The sequence below is a fragment of the Lacerta agilis genome, chromosome 13 (genome assembly GCF_009819535.1).
Source record: "Lacerta agilis isolate rLacAgi1 chromosome 13, rLacAgi1.pri, whole genome shotgun sequence".
Taxonomy (NCBI): domain Eukaryota; kingdom Metazoa; phylum Chordata; class Lepidosauria; order Squamata; family Lacertidae; genus Lacerta; species Lacerta agilis.
The window spans coordinates 12,341,298-12,361,514 of NC_046324.1; the positions used below are offsets into that span (position 1 = coordinate 12,341,298).

Here is a 20,217-nt window from a genome sequence, read left to right on the forward strand (position 1 = left end):
AACATTGCTACATAGTCATTATTTCAGTAGCACATGACTGGCTGGGAATATGGTCCGAAACAGTCCTGTGCATATTTCTGTGAGTGAATTTACAATTGCAAACATAGTTTATGAACTCGAGAGAGCAGAGGTCAAGATCTTGAAGAGTACCTAAATCACCTTCACAGGGTCCACTGACATTCAGGGAGAGCTGAGCGCCAGATCTGACTCCTTCCGTCCAAGAATTAATGGGCTCATTACTAGCTAATATTTAAAAAGCTGAAATGTTCCTCTGGACACGTACCTTCTGTTTCAAATTCAGGGATTGGCTGGTACCCTCGGTGTTCTATATAGAAGAAAGAACCCGGCCGCTGAAATATTGTTCGTGGTGGGAAAGGACACCATTGGCAAGATATATTAGAAAATAAGAAAATAACTGCTGATTGTTTTAAAGAGAGGGCTTGCACAGTATTACGATAACATTTGATATTTTGGAGATGCCTAAAGATAGACAGCTGAAGCAGACAGATCCCTGACAATACCAACATCCTCTCCGATATCATTTGTAAAAGGTAAGTTTTTTAATATATATATATATTATTTCATTCCCCACCAGGGTTACGACTCAGTCATAATTTGGATGAATTGTTCATGTTGTGAACTCTTTGTCCGTAACAAATAGAGAGAGAAAAACTACGGCCCATATTTTCTCCTAAGAAAGTAAATCCCAACAATGCAACAATAAATGCAACTTGAATGAATCAGAGATGATATATTCAACATTTTGAGAGACGGAATTGAATAAAACGCCATCTGTAGATATAATGCGATCGATATTGCCTTGGACTGGACTTTTCATCAGCTCAGTGCCAAGAAGGAATACGTGAACAGAAATCTGTGCATAAAGAGAATCTAGAGGTGGGGAAAAGCTTTACCGGTACTTTGATCTGTCCCCAGGAGCATGTGTGTGTTGCATTAGTAGAAAGAAAGAAAGAAAGAAAGAAAGAAAGAAAGAAAGAAAGAAAGAAAGAAAGAAAGAAAGAAAGTGCAAGATCCTTAATGTTGTTCCTTTTTTCGCCCGACTGTTTGACGGATGGAATTGCCAGGTTAAGTTGCAAATATTATCTGTTTAAAAGATGGTAGCATGCAATATCATGTAATATCTTTATTTAATATGCATATACAGTACAGTACTTTCAATATTTTTTTAAAAAAAATGTGATTTGTTTGAACTTGTTTAAACTTTGCAAAGGCCTTTAGCCGTAAGCAATAAAAGTTTTAATTGATTAGTTCTGCATACTCGTAGCTGTCCAAGATAGTAGACGGGGAAGCAGACTTCCACCTACATTGCAAGACAGACAGATGCACCCACATCCCAGCTGAGCCTTCCAGCTGGGATCACAACTGAACACTTAATATCCAGATGTGCATGAATGTGCATTTGACTTGCACATGTGAACAGTGACAGCCAGTTCAACAACAGAAACTGTGTATGGAAAGCTTGCCAGAATAGAGCACAGATATGTACCTAATACTTGAATATAATCTCCAAATATACTTCCACACTGTATCAAATTGTCTGGAAGAGCACCAATATCTTCGGCTGTGGCATCCTGATTGATGTTTGCAAGCACACAGGCACCCAAAATTTGCTGTGTTTGTAGTATTTGACCGCAATCCAACGCATAACTAGGCATATTTGAGCCAATTAAATTCAATGAGGCTTAATGTGCTTAATTTTGGGTTGGATTGCGTCCACTCGAGGCTAGCTTTGCATAGCACTGAAAAATAAACAAGTACCAAAATGCAATATGTGTTTTCTATGGTGTGTGTGTGTGTGTGTTCAGCGATGATTGGTGGCCGACTGAAGTTAGAACCTGTGCCCTTGCCAAAGTGGTAAGAAGGGTTGGGTTTAAAGTGGATATGTAGCAGGTGGGTTGCGGGTGCAGAACTCTTCCCTGACTCCACATCCTCAATCACCATTGTATAGTTGTTTAGCAAAGGGTTCGCATTTTGGTCCTGCCTGCAACTTTTCTGCTTAAAATACCCATTTACCCTCCCACTCACCCACTTCCTCTCAGTTTTTTTTCTCCTCCTCCTGCTTATCAAACTAGGGATGAGGAGAGAGTAAATTCAATTCACTTTGAAATTACCCAATTTTCTCCTTGCCTTGTGCCTGGGTCAGAGCCAGCCGGCAGAGCTTTGAATTATTTTTATTTTTTTAATTTCTTATTCCATATTTGCAATTTTACTACATTAACTATAAGCCTGTTTGAGTCTTATGTGAAAATTGAGAAGCAAATATGTAAGTTGCAAGCAGTTTTCTGGGCAGAACTCAAGACCCCAGCATCATCCTTCTGCCATCATTTTGAACCAGCTCTGAACAAACTGCTAGAAGGTATTATTTACTAAATGTATGACATGCCCAGGGTGGCAAATGCAAATATGATAAAACAATAAAGACATCTTTAAAACATAAAAAACCTCAATTCCGATATCATAGCTGTCAACCCTCCCTGCTGTTTCCCAATGCTATAATAAGGGAATTTCCCGCAAAAAAAGGGGAAAGGTTGACAGCTATGATACAGATGCAGACTGGGAAAGTTGTCTACTTAAAAGGCTTGTTGGAAGAGAAAGGTTTTCAGTAGGCACCCAAAACACCTGTCTGATTTTTAAGAGGAAGAAATTTCAAACTGGTAGGTGCCAGTTCTTGTATCGTGCAGAACAGACCTCCTGATAAGATGCTATCTGCAGGGCACAGTGATCAACTAGATATATAAAGGGCAAAGCTGTTGAGCTTTCTTTGCAAAATCTAAAAAAAGAAAAGAAAAAAGCTATTTTTAAGGAAATTCGGCAAAACCTACACTTCCGATACGGCTTGCCATACATCTGGATTTCCCCTGACATTTCAGAGGTTTCCACCCGGATACTGTTTCCAACTGCCGAATCCCGGCTATGTCCAGGAAATTCCAGACAAATGGCAGCCCTAAGAACTTAGCCCAGTAGCTAATTGGCAACCAGTGCAATTACAGGTCTTGTGAGGACACAAGCTAAGCTTTGGGGCGGGACTTGCATTTAATGAGATGTGCTGACATGGTTCATTTCTGAGCACATGTCGACATGCTGGTACTTAACTTCCCAAGCCCTATGCACCTTTGGACTCTGGTGCCTGATGGAATGCCTGTTCCCAATCTGACATCAACCTGCTCGTGTGTTCCAATTGTCTTCAGAGGGAATGCTGTCCAAAGTGAAGTAGATGGCAAGTCATGGGAGCCTAGGAAGCTGCCCTATACCAAGTCAGACCATGGATCCCTCTTGCTCAGTATTGTCTACACTGACTAGCAATGGCTCACCAGGGTCTCAGACAGAAGTCTCTCCCATTCCTACCTGGAGATGCCAGGAATTGAACCTAAGACCTTTGGCATGCAAGGCAATTGGTCTGCCACCACTGAGCTACACCCTCCCCCAAAGTCGGTAGAGGGTCTCCTCTTGTGGTGCCCCATTCCTCCCCAACGGAAGATCAGCTTCCACTGAATTATTTTCATTTATTTCCTTAAAACATTTATACCCCACCTTTACCCCAGTAAGCCGGTAATCGGTTGTCGGAAACAGTGTCCAAGTGAAAATCAGCAGTGTTGTTTTTGCCGATTTCCCTTAAAAATAGCTCAAAAACTTTATTTTTTATTTTTGAGATTTTGCAAAAAGAAAAGAAAAGCAAGCTCAACAGTTTTCTGTCTGGATTTTCACTTTTTGAAATATGGCAACCCTAGAGGAAGGTGATGAATTAACCATTTAAAACAGCCCTTGCAATATAACAACGAAACACTAAAGGTGCAATCCAAACCATAGTTGCTGTGCACACTGGACACTGTGGACAGGGCAAAAGGTGAGGGTAGGCAAATCATTGCACCGGCTCGGAACTTGCAAAGCAATCAGGCCTACATCAGGTCAAATGCCCAACTAAGGAGATCGCAGGCTGGCTCAGCCCCTTCTTGCCCCCATTTTGGGGTATTCCACCGGATCCTGCCAGCAGCAGTTACACACACACACACGCACACACCCTACATATTCAATAGATGGAAGGAGAAGCTCTGAGCTGGCTCTGTGCAGTAGGACACACCTCCACTGAAACCAATCCCTCTGCCCCAGCCCGGTGCAAAGAAGGGTTTGGATCATGACCCACAACAGTAGCAAGAAATATTTATTTGTCTACTACCCTACCTTTGACACTCAAGGCTGTGTGTGCAAGGGTTTCAAAACAGTTTCCAATATCCAGGCACTGAAGAGAGCTTAAACTGCTTAGCTTTGGCAAAACAGCCATATCAAGTAATTGGGGTGGAATGAATTACTGGTACATTAGGGGAGGTCGCTTTGCAAAAATGTGTATATTCGATGTGTAAGTCCTCAAATAATAATTTGTTGGAGGTCCCAAGCCACAAGGATGCTAGGTTGGCTTCAACTATGGCCAGGGCCTTCTCAGTACTGGCCCCGACTTGGTGGAAGAGACCAGGGCCCTGCGGGATTTAGCATCTTTCCACAGGGCCTGCAAGACGGAGCTGTTCCACCTGGCCTTTGGGTTGGTTTCAGTTTAACCCTGATGTTTCGTTCTTTTGGTGTGATTGGTGGGCTACTTAAAAATGAGGCTGCAGTTTAGATTTAATTTTAAATTGTATTTTAATCTGTATTTTAATGAATTGTTTTATGTTTTTGTTGTGATTTTATTGGTGTTAGCCGCCCTGAGCCCGGTTTGGCGGGAAAGGGTGGGGTATAAATAAATTTTTATTATTATTATTATTATTATTATTATTATTATTATTAGATACCAAAAATGTATATATTAGGAGAAATTTGCACTGAAATGCCAATGAAATCTGAAGACTTTAAAAAAAAACACTGATGTGGACATGTGGATAACTGAGTTTAAGATTAGAAACATGAGGAACTGAGAGAAGCCATAATTGACAGATTCACCCAGCCCCACTGCTGGGTGAAGGCATCTTAGGAGAGGATGTCTGACTTAGGACACTGTGACCACCAAAAACAACCCGAATATGTTGCTGTGATCTGGGCTGGGCTGTGTACCCTGAAGGCTCCTTAAAGGGGGGACTTACCTCTGCTTACCTTCCTTAAATAATTTTGCATCACAGTTCTCCAGTCAAGTAATAATGTTCCAGGCATTTACTCTCTGGAATCTTCAGCATGAATTTCCCTGATGCTTTCAATCCTATTGGATCTTACACTTTCCCTGAAGTCTTGTTCTGTCTTGCAAACCATTCCCACAGTTGTCTGTTGAAAGGTAGTGCATAAATTTGATATTTTTTTTTTTAAAAAAAAAATGGTAAGACACCAGGCTTGATGGCTGGAAAGAAATCAGCTAATTTAAAATATTGCTTGCTTTTTCTTTGTTGGGTGACAGAGTTGCACACCATCACTTTAAGATGACTGAGTAAGAGTGTTGGCGGGAGCAATTACTTCATGAGAGACACCGGGATCATCTGCACACCACAGCAGTCTGGGAATCTGACAACAAAGAAGTAGTAAGATCTGTGACTGAAATATCTGTTGCCCATAAATATGTCTATGAATAATTCTCCAAATGTGTTTTTGGACCCAAGTCCAAACAGATTTCAGGTTAATGTCATTAATGAAAGCTATGACAATACAGTACAATCGCAAGGAGATCCCGACTCACAACGCTACGAAGAGACATCTTTTACAGACGATGTCAATAATAGACTCCGAGTCGGCTACAGGCCTGAAAACAGAGAATTATATGACAATTTCTTTCAAAACGGAGATGCCGCTAAAACAGATGGGAATTTTCACCCTTATGATACCCACAGCAACACGTATTATCTGAAAACATTTGGTCATAATACAATGGATGCCGTGCCTAAAATTGGTTACTACCGAAACACTGGAAGCGTCAGTGGGGTCAAAATTAACAGACCAAGTCTGATGGACATCCACGAACAGCTGGCAAAGGTATGTCAAAGAAAGAAAAGACAGATAATCTCTTTTGTTCTTTTGAATAGTTATTGGTAACATAACCCGTATAGCCTCAACTGAGAGGGCATTAAGAATGACCATACTTGTAGCTCAATCCAATTCATATTCACTCAGATGGAAGTCTTAGATTTAATGGCAGGGGCAGCGATCCCAATATTGTGGAATACAACTCCCATCATTCCTGACCATTGACCACCCTGGTTGGGACCGATGGGAGTTGTAGTCCACATCTGGATGGCACTATATTGGGTATCCGTGCTCAATGGGGCCCACTGCCAGGTATGCATGCATAAAATTGAAATCTTGTATGCTTAGCTGCGAGCTGAGTTAATTAATTTCAGTGGGACCTAAATCCCCAACTTTATTTGGAGTGTGCCTGCAAAACATAAAAATTCTATGCATGTAAATAAGCACCCATGGTTTTATGTAATAAAGCAAGGCTTGCAATCAGCTTAACACAAAGATCTAGTTCTCAGTAATGTGGTAACAGTTCAGGTGGAGCTTCACATAATATACAGATAATAAGCATGTCAGGGGGAAAGCTGTAGAACTTTCGATTGCAGGAACTCGCTCCATGGATCATCCAATGTGGGAAGGGTCCTAAGGTTAAAAAATCTGAAGCCCACTGATGTAAAACAATAGATCCAATTCATCAGTTTGCATAGGGTTGATCCAAAATTCATTCATATATATATATATATATATATATATATATATATATATATATATATATATATATATGATGACAATTTCTTTAATGTAACCTGTTGTATCCCATGCAGCACTAGGTTAAAGTCACTTGACCGTATTCTTATTTCAGTAGCAAAATGCTTTGCGCCAATGAACACATAAGCAGGTTGTTGGTGACTTTGTTGTACAATAAATAAAGCGTTCTGATGCACAACGAGTTTCCATTGGCACAACTGTTGCAGTGGATTCCTCTGTTGCACAACATTAAAATTCACCTGTCCGTTAGCACAAGAACCGTTGGACTAGCAGACAGAGAACACTGCATACAGCCCCGTATGCTTTCAAGCTGTCCCTGAACTGTTTGAGAAGAATTCTCGTCCTCCTCTGTAGAATATACCATGAAACACGCACAAACACTCAAAATTTGCCACCAAAAATAGCATGGAGAATTTTTTGAGGCCATGGATATATGAATATATCTCTAGAAAATTCACACCATCCAAGATTCTGTCTCTGAGAAAACGATATGTAGAGGGAAAAGTCTTATAGCCCCTTGGCATGCCTTGGCAGAACTATGTTGTATTCCATGCAAGGGGGAAAGCTGTAGATTTGCTTGTTTTCTCCTATTTTGCACGATTTGTTATAGTTTTGCTAATTACAGAAGGGAACTATCCGGGTCCTGAAGCCCAACCTCCAGCTACTGAAAATCTCAATTGCTTTGGTGTCTTATTTGCAGCTGGCATTGCCCATATCTTCACAGTCATAAATGCCAGAACCTTGTATTGTTTTAAAGAGGAAAAGGGGGACAGCTGAGATTTTCAGATTGCTGTATCCCTGATCACACATTCTGCATATTTCCTGTCTTCCTGTGGAACCATAGACTAGACACGCCCCTGCTCCTTTCATCTGAAAGACAACCATCCTAAATACCTTTTAAAATAATTTTTGTCGTTGTTTAGAACATTGCGGTGACTTCTGGTTCAGTTGACAAATTCACCAAAGCAGATGGCAATACAGAAGAAGCTGAATCCAACAAGGAAGAAGAAACCAAAGGAGGCTTTGTGAAATTTGGATGGGTGAAAGGGGTCCTGGTAAGCAAAAAAGATATCCTAGAATCCTAGAATTGTAGAGTTGAAAGAGACCCCAAGGGTCATCTAGTCCAACCTCCTGTGATGCAGGAATCTCAACTAAAGCATCTATGACAGACGGCCATCCAACCTCTGCTTAAAAACCTCCAAGGAAGGAGAGACCACCACCTTCTGAGGAAGTTCATTCCACTGGCAAACAGCTCTTGCTCTCAGAAAGTTCTTCCTGGTTTTTAGTCAGAATCTCATTTCTGGTGACTTGAAGTCACTGGTTCAAGTCCTACCCTCTGGAGCAGGAGAAAACAAGCTTGATCCACCTTCCACGTGACAGCCCTTTAGAAATTTGAAGGAGGCTATCATATCTCCTCTCAGTCTCCTCTTTTCCAGGCTAAACATATCCAACTCCAAGACAATCATGCCCACTTACAACGCAAAGAACTCATAATCCATCTACTCTCAGCAGCCAGAAACATCATAACCAGACACTGGAAAGACCTTTCAGGAGTAAACATGGACCAATGGTACCAAGTAGTATGGGAAACAGGCAGCCCTACTAGAAAAAAACTAACTAGTAACCTGAAACTGACACGGGGACAAACAGAAGAAGACACCTTCACCCCGGTATGGTTCCCCTTCATCACACACACAGCCCAACAAGACAATGACAAAAATCTACCAACAGCATACAAATCAATATGGCTAACCTGATCCAAAACACCCACCAACCCCACTCACACAGGAAACCAAAGATCACCACAGCCAACCACAAATGAACAATCACACTCTACACCAATCCCGACCTCTCTCACCGCCAAAGAAACACAAGTGAACAACAGAGAACCTACACAATCAACGCTGACACCAAACCCTACATATATTAAGTGAAACAGAAACATTGTCACCCCACCTCACCCATCCCACCCACCTCTTTCCCCCTTCTCTCCCTAATATCTCAACAACCAAAACTGATTTGTAAAAATGTTACGTGGAAAAAATACGAGAGAGACATTGCACACACTTTTGTAAATCAAGAAAAAATTTTAATTAAAAAAACAAAACATATCCAGCTCCCTCAAGTGTTCCTCACAAGACTTAGTTTCCAGACCCTTAATCATCTTGGTTTCACATGCAATTGCTTGTGCCGGAGTTCACTTGCTCCAGTTAGTATATCAGGGTTTGTGTTCTTGCTTTGCATCTCCCCCTCCCTCCCTCCCTCCCTCCCTCCCTCCCTCCCTCCCTCTCTCTCTATGGGCAGCTTCATTCAATGAACATTCAGATGTGTCTTTTTAATTCCATTTAAAGCACTGTTCAGACAGTTGCCTCCAGATGTTCTCTTATGAACGGCTTAACAGTTTTCACTGCCCCACTATCCAACCCACCCAGACTCTTTCCTCGAGTGGCAGGAAATCCATGAAGGATTCTCTGTGCATCCAGCTGTATGTGAAAAGACTTCCCCTGATCAAGATGTGAAGATCTCAGGCTACAGCTATTAGGGTTGGGGGGAAATGAGGGTGGGCCTAGTTTGCTTGACACCTTTTGCAGCAAATGCCTTAACAGAACATGAAGGGCCGCTGGTCATTGCTGTTGTTGGTTGTGTTATGACCACTTTTACATTTGACTGTTTGGTCTCTTAGCCTTGTTAAACATTTTCACTGATCTGATCATAGTCTTTAAAATCATAGGCTATTTTTATACACAGAAAACTGATGCCTCTTGCATTCTGCAATTACATGGTGATGCAATTGTCTTTGTTTAAAATTTAGGTGAGATGCATGCTGAATATCTGGGGGGTGATGCTCTTCATCCGACTTTCCTGGATTGTGGGTCAAGCTGGAATTGGTAAGTATTTTTTAAAGTATATTTTTCCACTATATGAAGGAGAAACAGGAGAAATTTTCAACAAAGATGATTGGCCTTTAAAGTGTGAATGGGTATATGGTACACATTTGTTTAACATCTTTTATTTAAAAAAAAACCTATTTTGTGTAAATTGCTATCTTTAAATGGAACAGACATGCAAATACTTTCAAAATTATGCTTTGTCTCAAACTAAATCCTGCTTTGACATTAATGGGTCTAAGTTTGTCATGGCCATTAACTCTGATGGGCCTACTCTGAGAAAGGCTAGTATTGAATACAACTCTATTAAATCGATCAGGACTAATAACCTAATGGGCCAACCATCATATTATGGAGCAGGATTTACTTCCACCCAGCTTTTCAGACAAAAACCCCGTCTATTCCAAAAGCGGCTTCTTATGGCAATCTCATATTCAGTACTATGTTTGTGGCAAGCACTGTATATAAATGAATATTACGTACCATACAGTTTGGCATTGCAACAGTATCTTTATAAGCATACATTTTGAATTATTTGATTATTTTAGGGAGCTTTTTAAGACTCTGGTTCTCACAAACAGCAAACGGAGGCCATTCACCCATTTCTGGACTGTACATGTCCCATTCCAAATTGCAGGTGGGAAAATCACATGGCCGAATGCTTCTGCCTGAAAAGCAAATAAACCACAGTTTATAGAAAACTACTGCATCAGCGAGAGGGAAAGGCTGGAACCATTCTTCTGACATCAAGTTTTCCATGTGTTGGATTGTTTCCTCACCTTTTGTGGGGCAGCAATCCATCATATACAGCAGGGGTCGGCAACCTAAGGCCCATGGGCCACAAGCGGCCCATGGGGGTCGTTTAACCGGCCCCTGAGCCATCCCCGAACCAAGCCACCCGCTTGGTGATTCCCCGCACACTGTGCTAAACCAGTGCAGCAGGGCATGGAGACTCACCTCTGTGTCACCGGAAATCACATCTGCACATGTGCAGAGGCCGGAAATCGCAGGCATGCATGCAATCTGGCCCACGGAGGGATCTCCACTGGAGTGAACTGGCCCAGGCAAGGTGAACCTTGCCAACCCGATATACAGCAAAACCCACACCCTTTGAAGTCTGAAGCAATGCAGTCTAGAGACAGCGTTACTCCTTTTTGTGAGAAAGGGGACTCAGTACACCCTGTACCTTTCTTCTTCTTCTTTGGTGATCACTTACACTTATAGCTGAGTAAGATTGTCTTCCATGAACACGGTTTTAACAGTGAGTCCATAAGTGACTGTAGAGGCCAATTCTGGATCCACACGTCCTTCCACTGTAGGGACGTAGGTTTCCGGACAGGAGTTGATCATGGTGAGGGTTTGCCGAGCGTGCCTTCCTCTTAGCTCATTTCTCCCTTTCGTCCTGAGTTCGAGCGCTTCAAAGCCCATGACACCTTTGGTAAAGGCTGTTCTCCATTTGGAGCGCTCACAGGCCAGTGTTTCCCAGCTGTTGGGTGTTTATATTTCATTTTTTAAGATTTGCCTTGAGAGAGCCTGTAAACATCTTTTGTTGACCACCAGCATTGCACTTTCCATTTTTAAGTTCAGAATGAAGTAGTTGCCTTGGAAGACGATAATCAAAGCACAATTTCCCCCCTCAAATGTTTACCCCTTAAGGAGCTACAATGCCCATCACCTTTAACAAACTGCAGTGCTCAGAGTTCTCGGGGAAGGCAGTGTGATTTAAATGTGCTGTAGAGTATATATTCAGCCTGGGTCTATAGTTGCTCCAGGCAGAGGTCAATATGGAAAGAGTAGCCTAATAACACAAAGTTTCAGATCCACTGGTCTATACTATCATTCCATATGTGTGCCCAAAGGAAAAACAACATATACAATTATAATGAAGAGCATGGAGTGTTTGGTACCCACCCTGTATTAACCAGGTAGGTGTATGAAACTAAGGCATCTGAAGGCAGCCCTGTTCAGGGAAGTTTTTCATGTTTGATGTCGTATTGTGATTTAATTTGTTGGAAGACGCCCAGAGTGGCTGGGGGAACCCAGTTGGATGGATTGCATATAAATAACAAAAAAAACAACACAAAAAACCTGATCTGCTCTAAGCAGCTTAAGCAAGTATAACACATAGTAGACAATGTATGCATTCAATGTATGTTTTGATTTTCCTTTAATCTGCATACATACATAATTTTATTTGTATGCCATCTTTCCACAGTTCAAACTATGCTCAAGGTGGCTTGCAACATGGAAAAAAATACGTAACCACAACATAGTCATAAACAATAAATAAAACATGAAAAACATGAAACCAAACTTAACCATTTCCACATAATACACAGCACAATCTAAAATAAAGCTACAAAAACCAACTGCAATAGCAGCAGCAACATGCCCCCCCTCCAAAAAAAAACAATGCTCCAGCGGTACATATATGGCTATACACTATTGCTGATGCAGCCCCTAAACCCGGTGTGTGTGTGTGTGTATGTGTGTGTGTGTGTGTGTGTGTGTGTGTGTGTGTGAGGCAAATCTCCTTTGGCCTGAGAGCTGCATTCATCCTTGGTCAGTCCTCTGGGGGCTGCATACTGGGAATGTGTGTGGCCAACTCAGCCTTCACATTTAGTGAAAGGCCCTATAACTAGGGCATTTATACTCCCCTTTCGAAACACCAGGGTGGCTTGGGTTTAGAAGCTTACCTTCCCATTGCAAGGTGCTTCTGGTGAATACCAAGCTGCTATTTGCTCTAGGAGGCAAGCTGACATTAGCATAAAATGCCCCAGTCCATCTCTCCCTGAAACTTAAGCACATTTTGCACTGCAGTTGTAGTAGAGGGAATGTTAGGTCATTTTAGATGGAGCTCCAACTACAGCAACGCTAACACAAGAATCAGGATACTATCGATTGAAAGAAAAGCGTTTATTTTTTTGCAGACGGTATAAAAGGTAAATGCAATGCCTTTTTATATGGCCCATTTCTGCAAGAGAATTTCCAAAACATTGCTTTTTAAAGGCATATAACTAAAACACATGTTAACTAGACAGTGTGTCTCTAATGGACTGAACCGAAATATGAGAATCACAATCAGTATGTATGGCGTGTATGAGACTATCTGCTCATTGTTGTGCAATCTATCGCAGAAAAAAAAGCTATGAGGAGCTGATGCAGGGTGTTTCCTGTCAACGACAGCTGCCTTCGTGTTTAGTGGGAAAATAACATCACTGTTGGGGGAACAATACCACCCCACAGACTTGCAAAATAACAGGAATAATCAGTGCTTTTTTCCTTTTAGGAGTACTCTCATTTTGACTCAAGAAAAACACCATTTTATAGCTCAAATTGGGGGAAATAAATACAGTAAATGGACAAAAGTACAAAGATTCACAAAATATTTAGGGGTATGCATCCCCCTGCATCCCCCCGGAAAAAAGCACTGGGAATATTAAAACCAGCCACCTCAAAATCACTGAACGTAAACTTCAAACAATTTCTTATTGACACACAAGCTTCCTGTTAAAATGAAGATGATGTCAGATAGACTTCACCTAAATGCTTTTGCAGCCTGAGTTTTGTTGATGATGATTGTGCACACTGTATTTTATTCCTAAGGGGGTGGGACCCCTGAAGTGAAATCTGTTTTCTTTAGAAAACATGCAGTTCAGTTGCACTCAGACGGCAAGTACAGTACTCCTGGTTAAAATGAACCACTTTTTTTTTTTTTAGTAAAAAAGGCAAAACTTTGTGGATGTGAACAAGCCAGTTGGAGCAAAGACATTTATGAATTGTCTCCCTACAGGGAGCAGAAGGTATACCTAACTAAAGTCGTGCTTTGGTTTTTGAACGGAATCCATTCCGGAAGTCCATACGACTTCCAAAACCATTCAAAAACCAAAGTGCGGCTTCCAATTGGCTGCAGGAGTTTCCTGCAGCCAATCGGAAGCCATAGAAGCCTCGTCAGATGTTTGGGTTCCAAAAGAACGTTCGCAAACCGGAACACTCACTTCCGGGTTTGCTGCATTCAGGAGCCGAAACATTTGAGTCGCAGGGGGTTCGCGAACCTAGGTATGGCTGTACCAGAAGGATTTGGATGAATGCTAGATTCTGAGATGATGGGGGGACAGCAGTGATGGGGAAGGCTTCTCCACACATAACTGGATTGGGATTATGGCTAAGGATTGTAGTCAGTGGTGGCTGGTGGTGTTGGGACTAGTAGGGTGCAAGACAGGAGTGCCAACAGTTGGTGGAGCAGAGCCACTGAAAGATGGAGCCAGAGCCAACAAATTATAATTTTGCCCCCGTCCTCTGTGCCCACCCCCCACTGAGATCACTGAATGCAGTTCTAAGGAGGAGGAATTCTCTGAATCATAGCTCTGTGAAGAGAACAGAGTTCTCCTAAGAACTCTCAGCACCCTTAGCAAACTACAGTTCCCAGAATTCTTTGCGGGAAGCCATGACCGTTTAAATGATATTGCTCTAGATGTATAGTGCAGGTGGGGCTTTCGCTCCAAAGGCATTTTGTTGGGGAAAGGATTTCTGGAGCTATATGGGAAAAAAACACCCTGCAATTAGGCTTCAAAACCTTAAGGTTTAATCCTGTGCACGCTTACCTGGGAGTAAGTGCCACTGAACTCAGTGGAACTTGTTTCTAAGCAGGCATGTACAGGATCACACAGCTAAAGAACTTTTGCTATTTGGAGGAGAATGGCTTGGCAGGAAACTTGCTGGGAGACGGGAAGTTTTCTTCATCTCCACAGCATTACATGTTTGCACCTGGCACTGTGCCTGACAAAAGGGTGCTTGCCGGTTTTATGATGCATACCAAATGAGGCCTTGCAGCTGGAAGCACATATAAGTATATGCCTTGCCATGAAAACTCCGCATCTTAACATTGCCAAGACTTTGCTCAGGGGTTTCATGCAAAATTAGTTCCTTTTTTAAGGGTAGTTTAGTAACTTATTGCCATTATCAAGAAGCATTACTTTGTTCCGAGGTATGAAAATAGCCACGGGCAAGAGCCATTCATTTTAATGTTACTTAATGCCCTTACAACTGGGGTTTTTAATTTAAACTTTAATCAGAGCTTGGCGTTGCTTTGTAACAAGAGCTATCACAATGGCTCTGCTTCTGTTGCCCCAAATTTAATTCCAAAAGTATAATTTGCTAGTATTCAGAATTTGGGTGATATGCTCCCCAATCTTGTCCCTGTGCTGCCTCATCACCAAGTGTGGCTATCTTGCTACAGATGCTGCCAGACACCTATGCGTGGTTATAACATTTGAACATTTTGTACACATCTAAATCCAGTTCACCTTCAAAGGCAGCCCTACGTAGAGAACATTGCAGTAGTCCAAGCGGGAGATAACAAGAGCGTGCACCATGTGACGGATTGGCCCTAGGGTGGAGGAGTTATTACCTCCCTGCTCAGAAGGAGTTAATCCACCTTCATCTTAACTGACAGCTCATCCTTTGGGGGCCGGACGGTCCCCAGTTTAAAAGGAGGGAACAGCTGTTTTGACAGTTGAAAGAGGGAGGGTGTGTGTGTGGAGACAGGGAAGAAGAAGGGTGTGGGGCCAGGATAGTGGTGGTTTAGGTTAGGATTAGTTTAACATGAAACTATAGATCGAAAGATGTTTCTGTATTACCGCAACTAAGATGGTGAATGCACGAATCTTTAAAACAACTATGTTCTCAAGAAAATAAAGTTCAGTTCTTTTTGGTGCCAAGGAGGAATCGTCATTATTGGTCCAGCAGGGTATCAAATCTTACAGAGGTGTGGACTCAAGAAAGGGCAAAACTTACCTGAGGGAAGGGAGGTGATAGTTTGTGTCCTAGAGTCACACAGAAAAGCGTTAGATGGTGAAAACCCAGAGTGCCACGAAGTTGCCAGAGTGTTGAGGCAAATCGAGACAGTGGGGATCCGAGCTGAGGGAGGCCCTTTACTGTAGGCAAGAGGTTGTTCATTTAAGTAACCCAGAGTAGTGAGGATACCAGGCCACGAAAGCTGGAAAAAGACTCTCATTACTATTAAGCCCTTGAAGTAAGAGGGGTTTGTTTTGAGGCGAACCAAGTGGAGGGGGGTTGGTTTCACCCCTGTACCCTTTTGGACACGATTTTAGTAATTGAGAGGTGGGGGTTCGTCACACACCACTCTGGCTTATATAGTCTTATGTAACATAGCTAAAATGAGGAAGAGAGAGGAAACAGGTATTCATATAGCTGTAATGATGAAGCGGTTTTACCAGTGAAAGACAAAGCCTGGCTTCTGTACTAATTTAAATAACAACTGTAGTGAGTTATGAGCCACAAGTTACATTTCTCATCTTTTCATTGCCGACAGGTCTTGGAGTTATCATTATCCTCCTTGCCACCATGGTCACCTCTATTACTGGCTTATCAACTTCTGCAATAGCAACTAATGGTTTTGTCCGTGGAGGTAAAAAAAAATATCTTTAGGATGTTTCTCCCCAGCCCTCTTACTCTTGGAGTTCAGAAATGGTTTCCCATGTATTGTCTTACTATTAGACAAGTCAAAGGGTTCCTCAACCTAAAATAACAGCACAGCGGACAGTAGACTCAAAGGAATCAGAAGGTGAGCAGTGTTTGAGACACTATATTTACTGATTCTTAATCTTTCTCCTGAATCAAAAAGTTCAGTTCACAAAGGTCAGATGATCCTATCCGAAGCTGATGGAGAAACAGAATCAACTTCTTTTCCTAGAGATGCTTTTGTTCTTTTTCTCTTTCATTTAAAAAAATAAAATGCATTCAGAACATTGCAGGTTTTCTTCAGTGAACATGACGATCCAGATCGCTTAAAGATGGAAAATTTTGCGGAGATCATTGGATTCATTAACTTGTTTCTTACTCCCTTAACTTACGAAGTCTCTTGAGAACATGGATTAATTCTGGCACGTCCCACCAATGTCCAGAGTCTTACTCTTTATCTTGATGACATGAATTCCAGGTATTTAACAGAGCCAGTCAGACCTCTTCCCTCTCCGTGATGGTGGCTTCTTACTGGGAAACGGTGGTTTCTTTTTTTATATATTTATAAAAATTAGCATGAATTATATGACCAAAGGTCAAACATCTTTTCTGGGATTTTTTCAGGTCTTGGAGTCGTAGTTATTTGCCTGAGTGTGGTAGTTACAACTTTAACAGGTATCTCCATGTCTGCCATATGTACAAATGGAGTGGTAAGAGGAGGTGAGTCAATTTTTAGTTTCAAATGAAGAATATAGATATCTCTGGAAAAGTCATTGGCTGTAATAATAGTAATCTGACAAAAGCTCTTCCCTAGACGTTTCCTCACTGGTTGAACTTTATGAATGACTATAAAAAAAATAGAAATGTAAGAAGAGCCTGCTGTATCAGGACAAAAACACATCTGGTCCAGCATGCTGTTCTCATAGTGGTCAACCCAATGCCTATGGGAAAGCTGCAAGCAGGACGTGGGTGCCAAAGCACCCTGCCCACTTGTAATTCCCAGAAGCTGGTATCCCAGAAGCATGGCTGCCTCTGACAGTGGAGGTAGAACATACCCATTGCAGTGAGTAGCTATTTGATTTAGTTTTGTTGTTGTTTGGTTGTCTTAGTCGTGTTCGACTCTCCGTGACCCCATGAACCAGAGCATGCCTTGGAAACTCTCACTTTCTTCTCAAAACTTCTCCTTTTTATTTCCATGGAGTTTTCTTGGCAAAATACTGGAGTGGATTGCCAGTTCCTTCTCCAGGTGGATCGCATTTATTCTAACTCTTGGCTATGACCTGTCTGTCTTGGGTGGCCCCGCACAGCATAGCTCATAGCTTCTTGGAGTTATTCAAGCCCCTTCGCCACGACGAGGCAGTGATCCATGAAGGGGTACTGATAGCCATTGGTAACTCCAGGAATTTGTCTAATCTACTTTTAAAGCTACCCAAGTTGGTGGCCATCACTGCCTCCGGTGGGAGCGTATTCCAAATAGATTGATCTATGTACTAGGTATGCCTGCTAAAGGCCAAAATCCTTTTACCAAGTATGATTGCAATTACATAAAAACAGGGGAGTGTATAGCAGTGATCCTTGTAATATGCAGCCTCCAGTGGCAGAGCTTCATGCTCCAGCACCGGGGGAGGGGGTGGAGAGCAGGCGGGGGCGGAGCTGGCACGCATTCTCGGGGCAGGGCGCACCACCCGCAGGGGCGTGGTGCTTGTCCTGGGGGCGGGGCACGCTGCCTGCAGGGGCAGGGCGCCCATTGCGGGCGGGGGGGGGGGGAGCCACAATGGCACCCTACCGGGATTGTGCTGCCGGGGGAGGTGCGCTCCCCCCGCACTCCTCTTTCTCCACCAGTGGCAGCCTCAAGTGGGACGCGGGTGGCAGTGTGGTCTAAACTACTGAGCCTCTTGGGCTTGCCGATTGGAAGGTCAGCAGTTCAAATCCCAGTGACGGGGTGAGCTCCCGTTGCTCGGTCCCAGCTCCTGCCAACCCAGTTTGAAAGCACACCACTGCAAGTAGATAAATAGGTACTGCTGTGGCGGGAAGGTAAATGGCGTTTCCATGCGCTCTGGTTTCCGTCACGGTGTTCCACAGAAGCGGTTTAGTCATGCTGGCCACATGACCTGGAAAGCTGTCTGTGGACAAATGCTGGCTCCCTTGGCCTGAAAGCGAGATGGGTGCCGCAACCCCATAGTCGCCTTTGACAGGACTTAACCGTCCAGGGGTCCTTTACATTTTACCAATGCAGCCTCAGGACTGGCCAGGCTGGATGCAAATATTAGAAACCAGTTCTTCTACTATTGCCTAATCATCAAAGTAGTGCATGCAGCTCTTTAGGCTCCAGATCCATATTTCTCCACGTCTTCCAGTCTTGGATTTTGGTATGGCCACCCACAATACCAGGTGAGAAGTTGTCTTCAGTTTTAGCATCTGTTTTTGCACCTTTGCAAGAAGCCTGGTGATTTAAATCTGTTCTCTGCAGAAAGTTAGTTCTCACAGGATATTTTAATTGGATTGCAATGCGATTGGGGAAGCCTTTGAGACAGTACAGGTTTATTCACCTTATTATTACACATTTACCTGTCCAAGGAATTCCAGGTAACACACTCGTGATCCCCTGCACAACGCTTCACCCTCACAACAACACTGAGGGACAGGCTAGGTCAGGGTAGCCAACACGGTGCCCTCCAGGTTTTAATGGCCACAACTCCTATCAGGCTCAGCCAGCGTGGTCAATGGTTAGAAGGATGGGAGTTGTAGTCCAAAATATCCAGAGGGCAAAATATCTTCCTAGGCTAGGCTGTGAGATGGTAACTGGCCTACAGCCACTAAGTGAGCTTCATGGCTAAGTGAGGCTTTAGACTTTGATTTCTGAAGTCCTGGTCCCCACAACTCAATCCTAAATACATTCATTTGGAAACAAACCTTAAGACTTCAGAGGCACTGAACTAGGCAGAGAGCCTTCTTGGTAGTGGTGCCCGCCCTATAGAATGCCCTCCCATCAGATGTCAAGGAAATAAACAACTATTTGACTTTTAGAAGACATCTGAAGGCAGCCCTGTTCAGGGAAGTTTTTAATGTCTAATATTGTATTGTATTGCATTATTATTATTATTATTATTATTATTATTATTATTATTTCTGTTGGGAGGTGCCCAGAGTGGCTGGGGAAACCCAGCCAGATGGGCAGTGTATAAATAAATTATTATTTACTAAAACATTAATCTATGTAAAATATTTAAAAAAACATAGATCCAAAGGCAAAGAAAGAAAAAAGGTGAAAAAAGAGAGAGAAAGAGTGATAGAAGATGGATTAAAAGAGAGAGAGAGAAATAAAGTTAAGAAATATATAGTTCCTTAGTTTCAGAACTATATATTGTTTGACAGACTGACAAAGCAGCAAGTTTATATAAATCCTCTAGAAAGCGCACAAGGTTGCAATCTGGGTAAGTTGGCTTAGTTAGGGCAGGGGAATCAACGACCCTTCAGTTCTTGTCAGACTACCACTGCCATCATGCTTGACCACAGGCTATCTTGCTTGGGGCTTCTGGGAGCTGAAGTTCAAAAACATCTGGAGTCCAAAAACAGCTTCCCCATCCCTGGGTGTCACATGTAGAACTAGCCCAACAGCCTGAGTTGCATTAGTATGGGGCAGCAATACTCTTAGGAGGGGGCAACAAAGTAGCTTGTAACCTCAGAGATACTCCCAGGATCCTTTGCAACATCATAGCTGATGATGCCCAAGGTGGAAATCTCCAATCACACACAGTAGAGAGTGTGCAATACAGGAGTTGTATCTCTGCAACTGGGCAGGAGACCCTTGGCATATGTGGCGCTAACTGGGGAGCCCCAAATGTCTTGGGCAGCTCTGTTAATGTGCTCAAAGCAACTCTTTGCTGTGTTGACAGGTGGCGCTTACTACCTCATCTCCAGAAGTTTAGGACCTGAGTTTGGGGGCTCCATTGGTCTGATCTTTGCCTTTGCCAATGCCGTGGCAGTAGCTATGTACGTCGTTGGATTTGCAGAAACCGTCGTGGAGCTGCTCAAGGTGTGTGCGCGCAAGACTTTACATGCAGTTATGCAAGGGAACCTTTGGCTAATAACTTTTTTTTAATAAACAACGATCATAGGTCTAATAAATGTG

The 20,217-nt window shown here is 42.7% G+C and overlaps 1 protein-coding gene across 4 annotated transcripts in view; it reads left to right on the forward strand.

The window, feature by feature from the left end:
- The first annotated feature begins 298 nt into the window (after positions 1–298).
- SLC12A1 (solute carrier family 12 member 1) overlaps positions 299–20,217 on the forward strand; it is a 65,541-nt gene continuing 45,622 nt past the window's right edge. The window contains exons 1-7 of one of the 4 annotated variants that reach the window (XM_033167107.1): positions 299–551; positions 5,396–5,964; positions 7,638–7,769; positions 9,527–9,602; positions 15,937–16,032; positions 16,710–16,805; positions 19,982–20,121. In XM_033167107.1, the coding sequence (XP_033022998.1) occupies positions 5,554–5,964; positions 7,638–7,769; positions 9,527–9,602; positions 15,937–16,032; positions 16,710–16,805; positions 19,982–20,121 (951 nt within the window). In that variant the 5' untranslated portion in view covers positions 299–551; positions 5,396–5,553. The remainder of the gene's footprint in view (positions 552–5,395; positions 5,965–7,637; positions 7,770–9,526; positions 9,603–15,936; positions 16,033–16,709; positions 16,806–19,981; positions 20,122–20,217) is intronic. The other 3 variants (XM_033167103.1, XM_033167105.1, XM_033167104.1) reach the window with 3 other exon arrangements.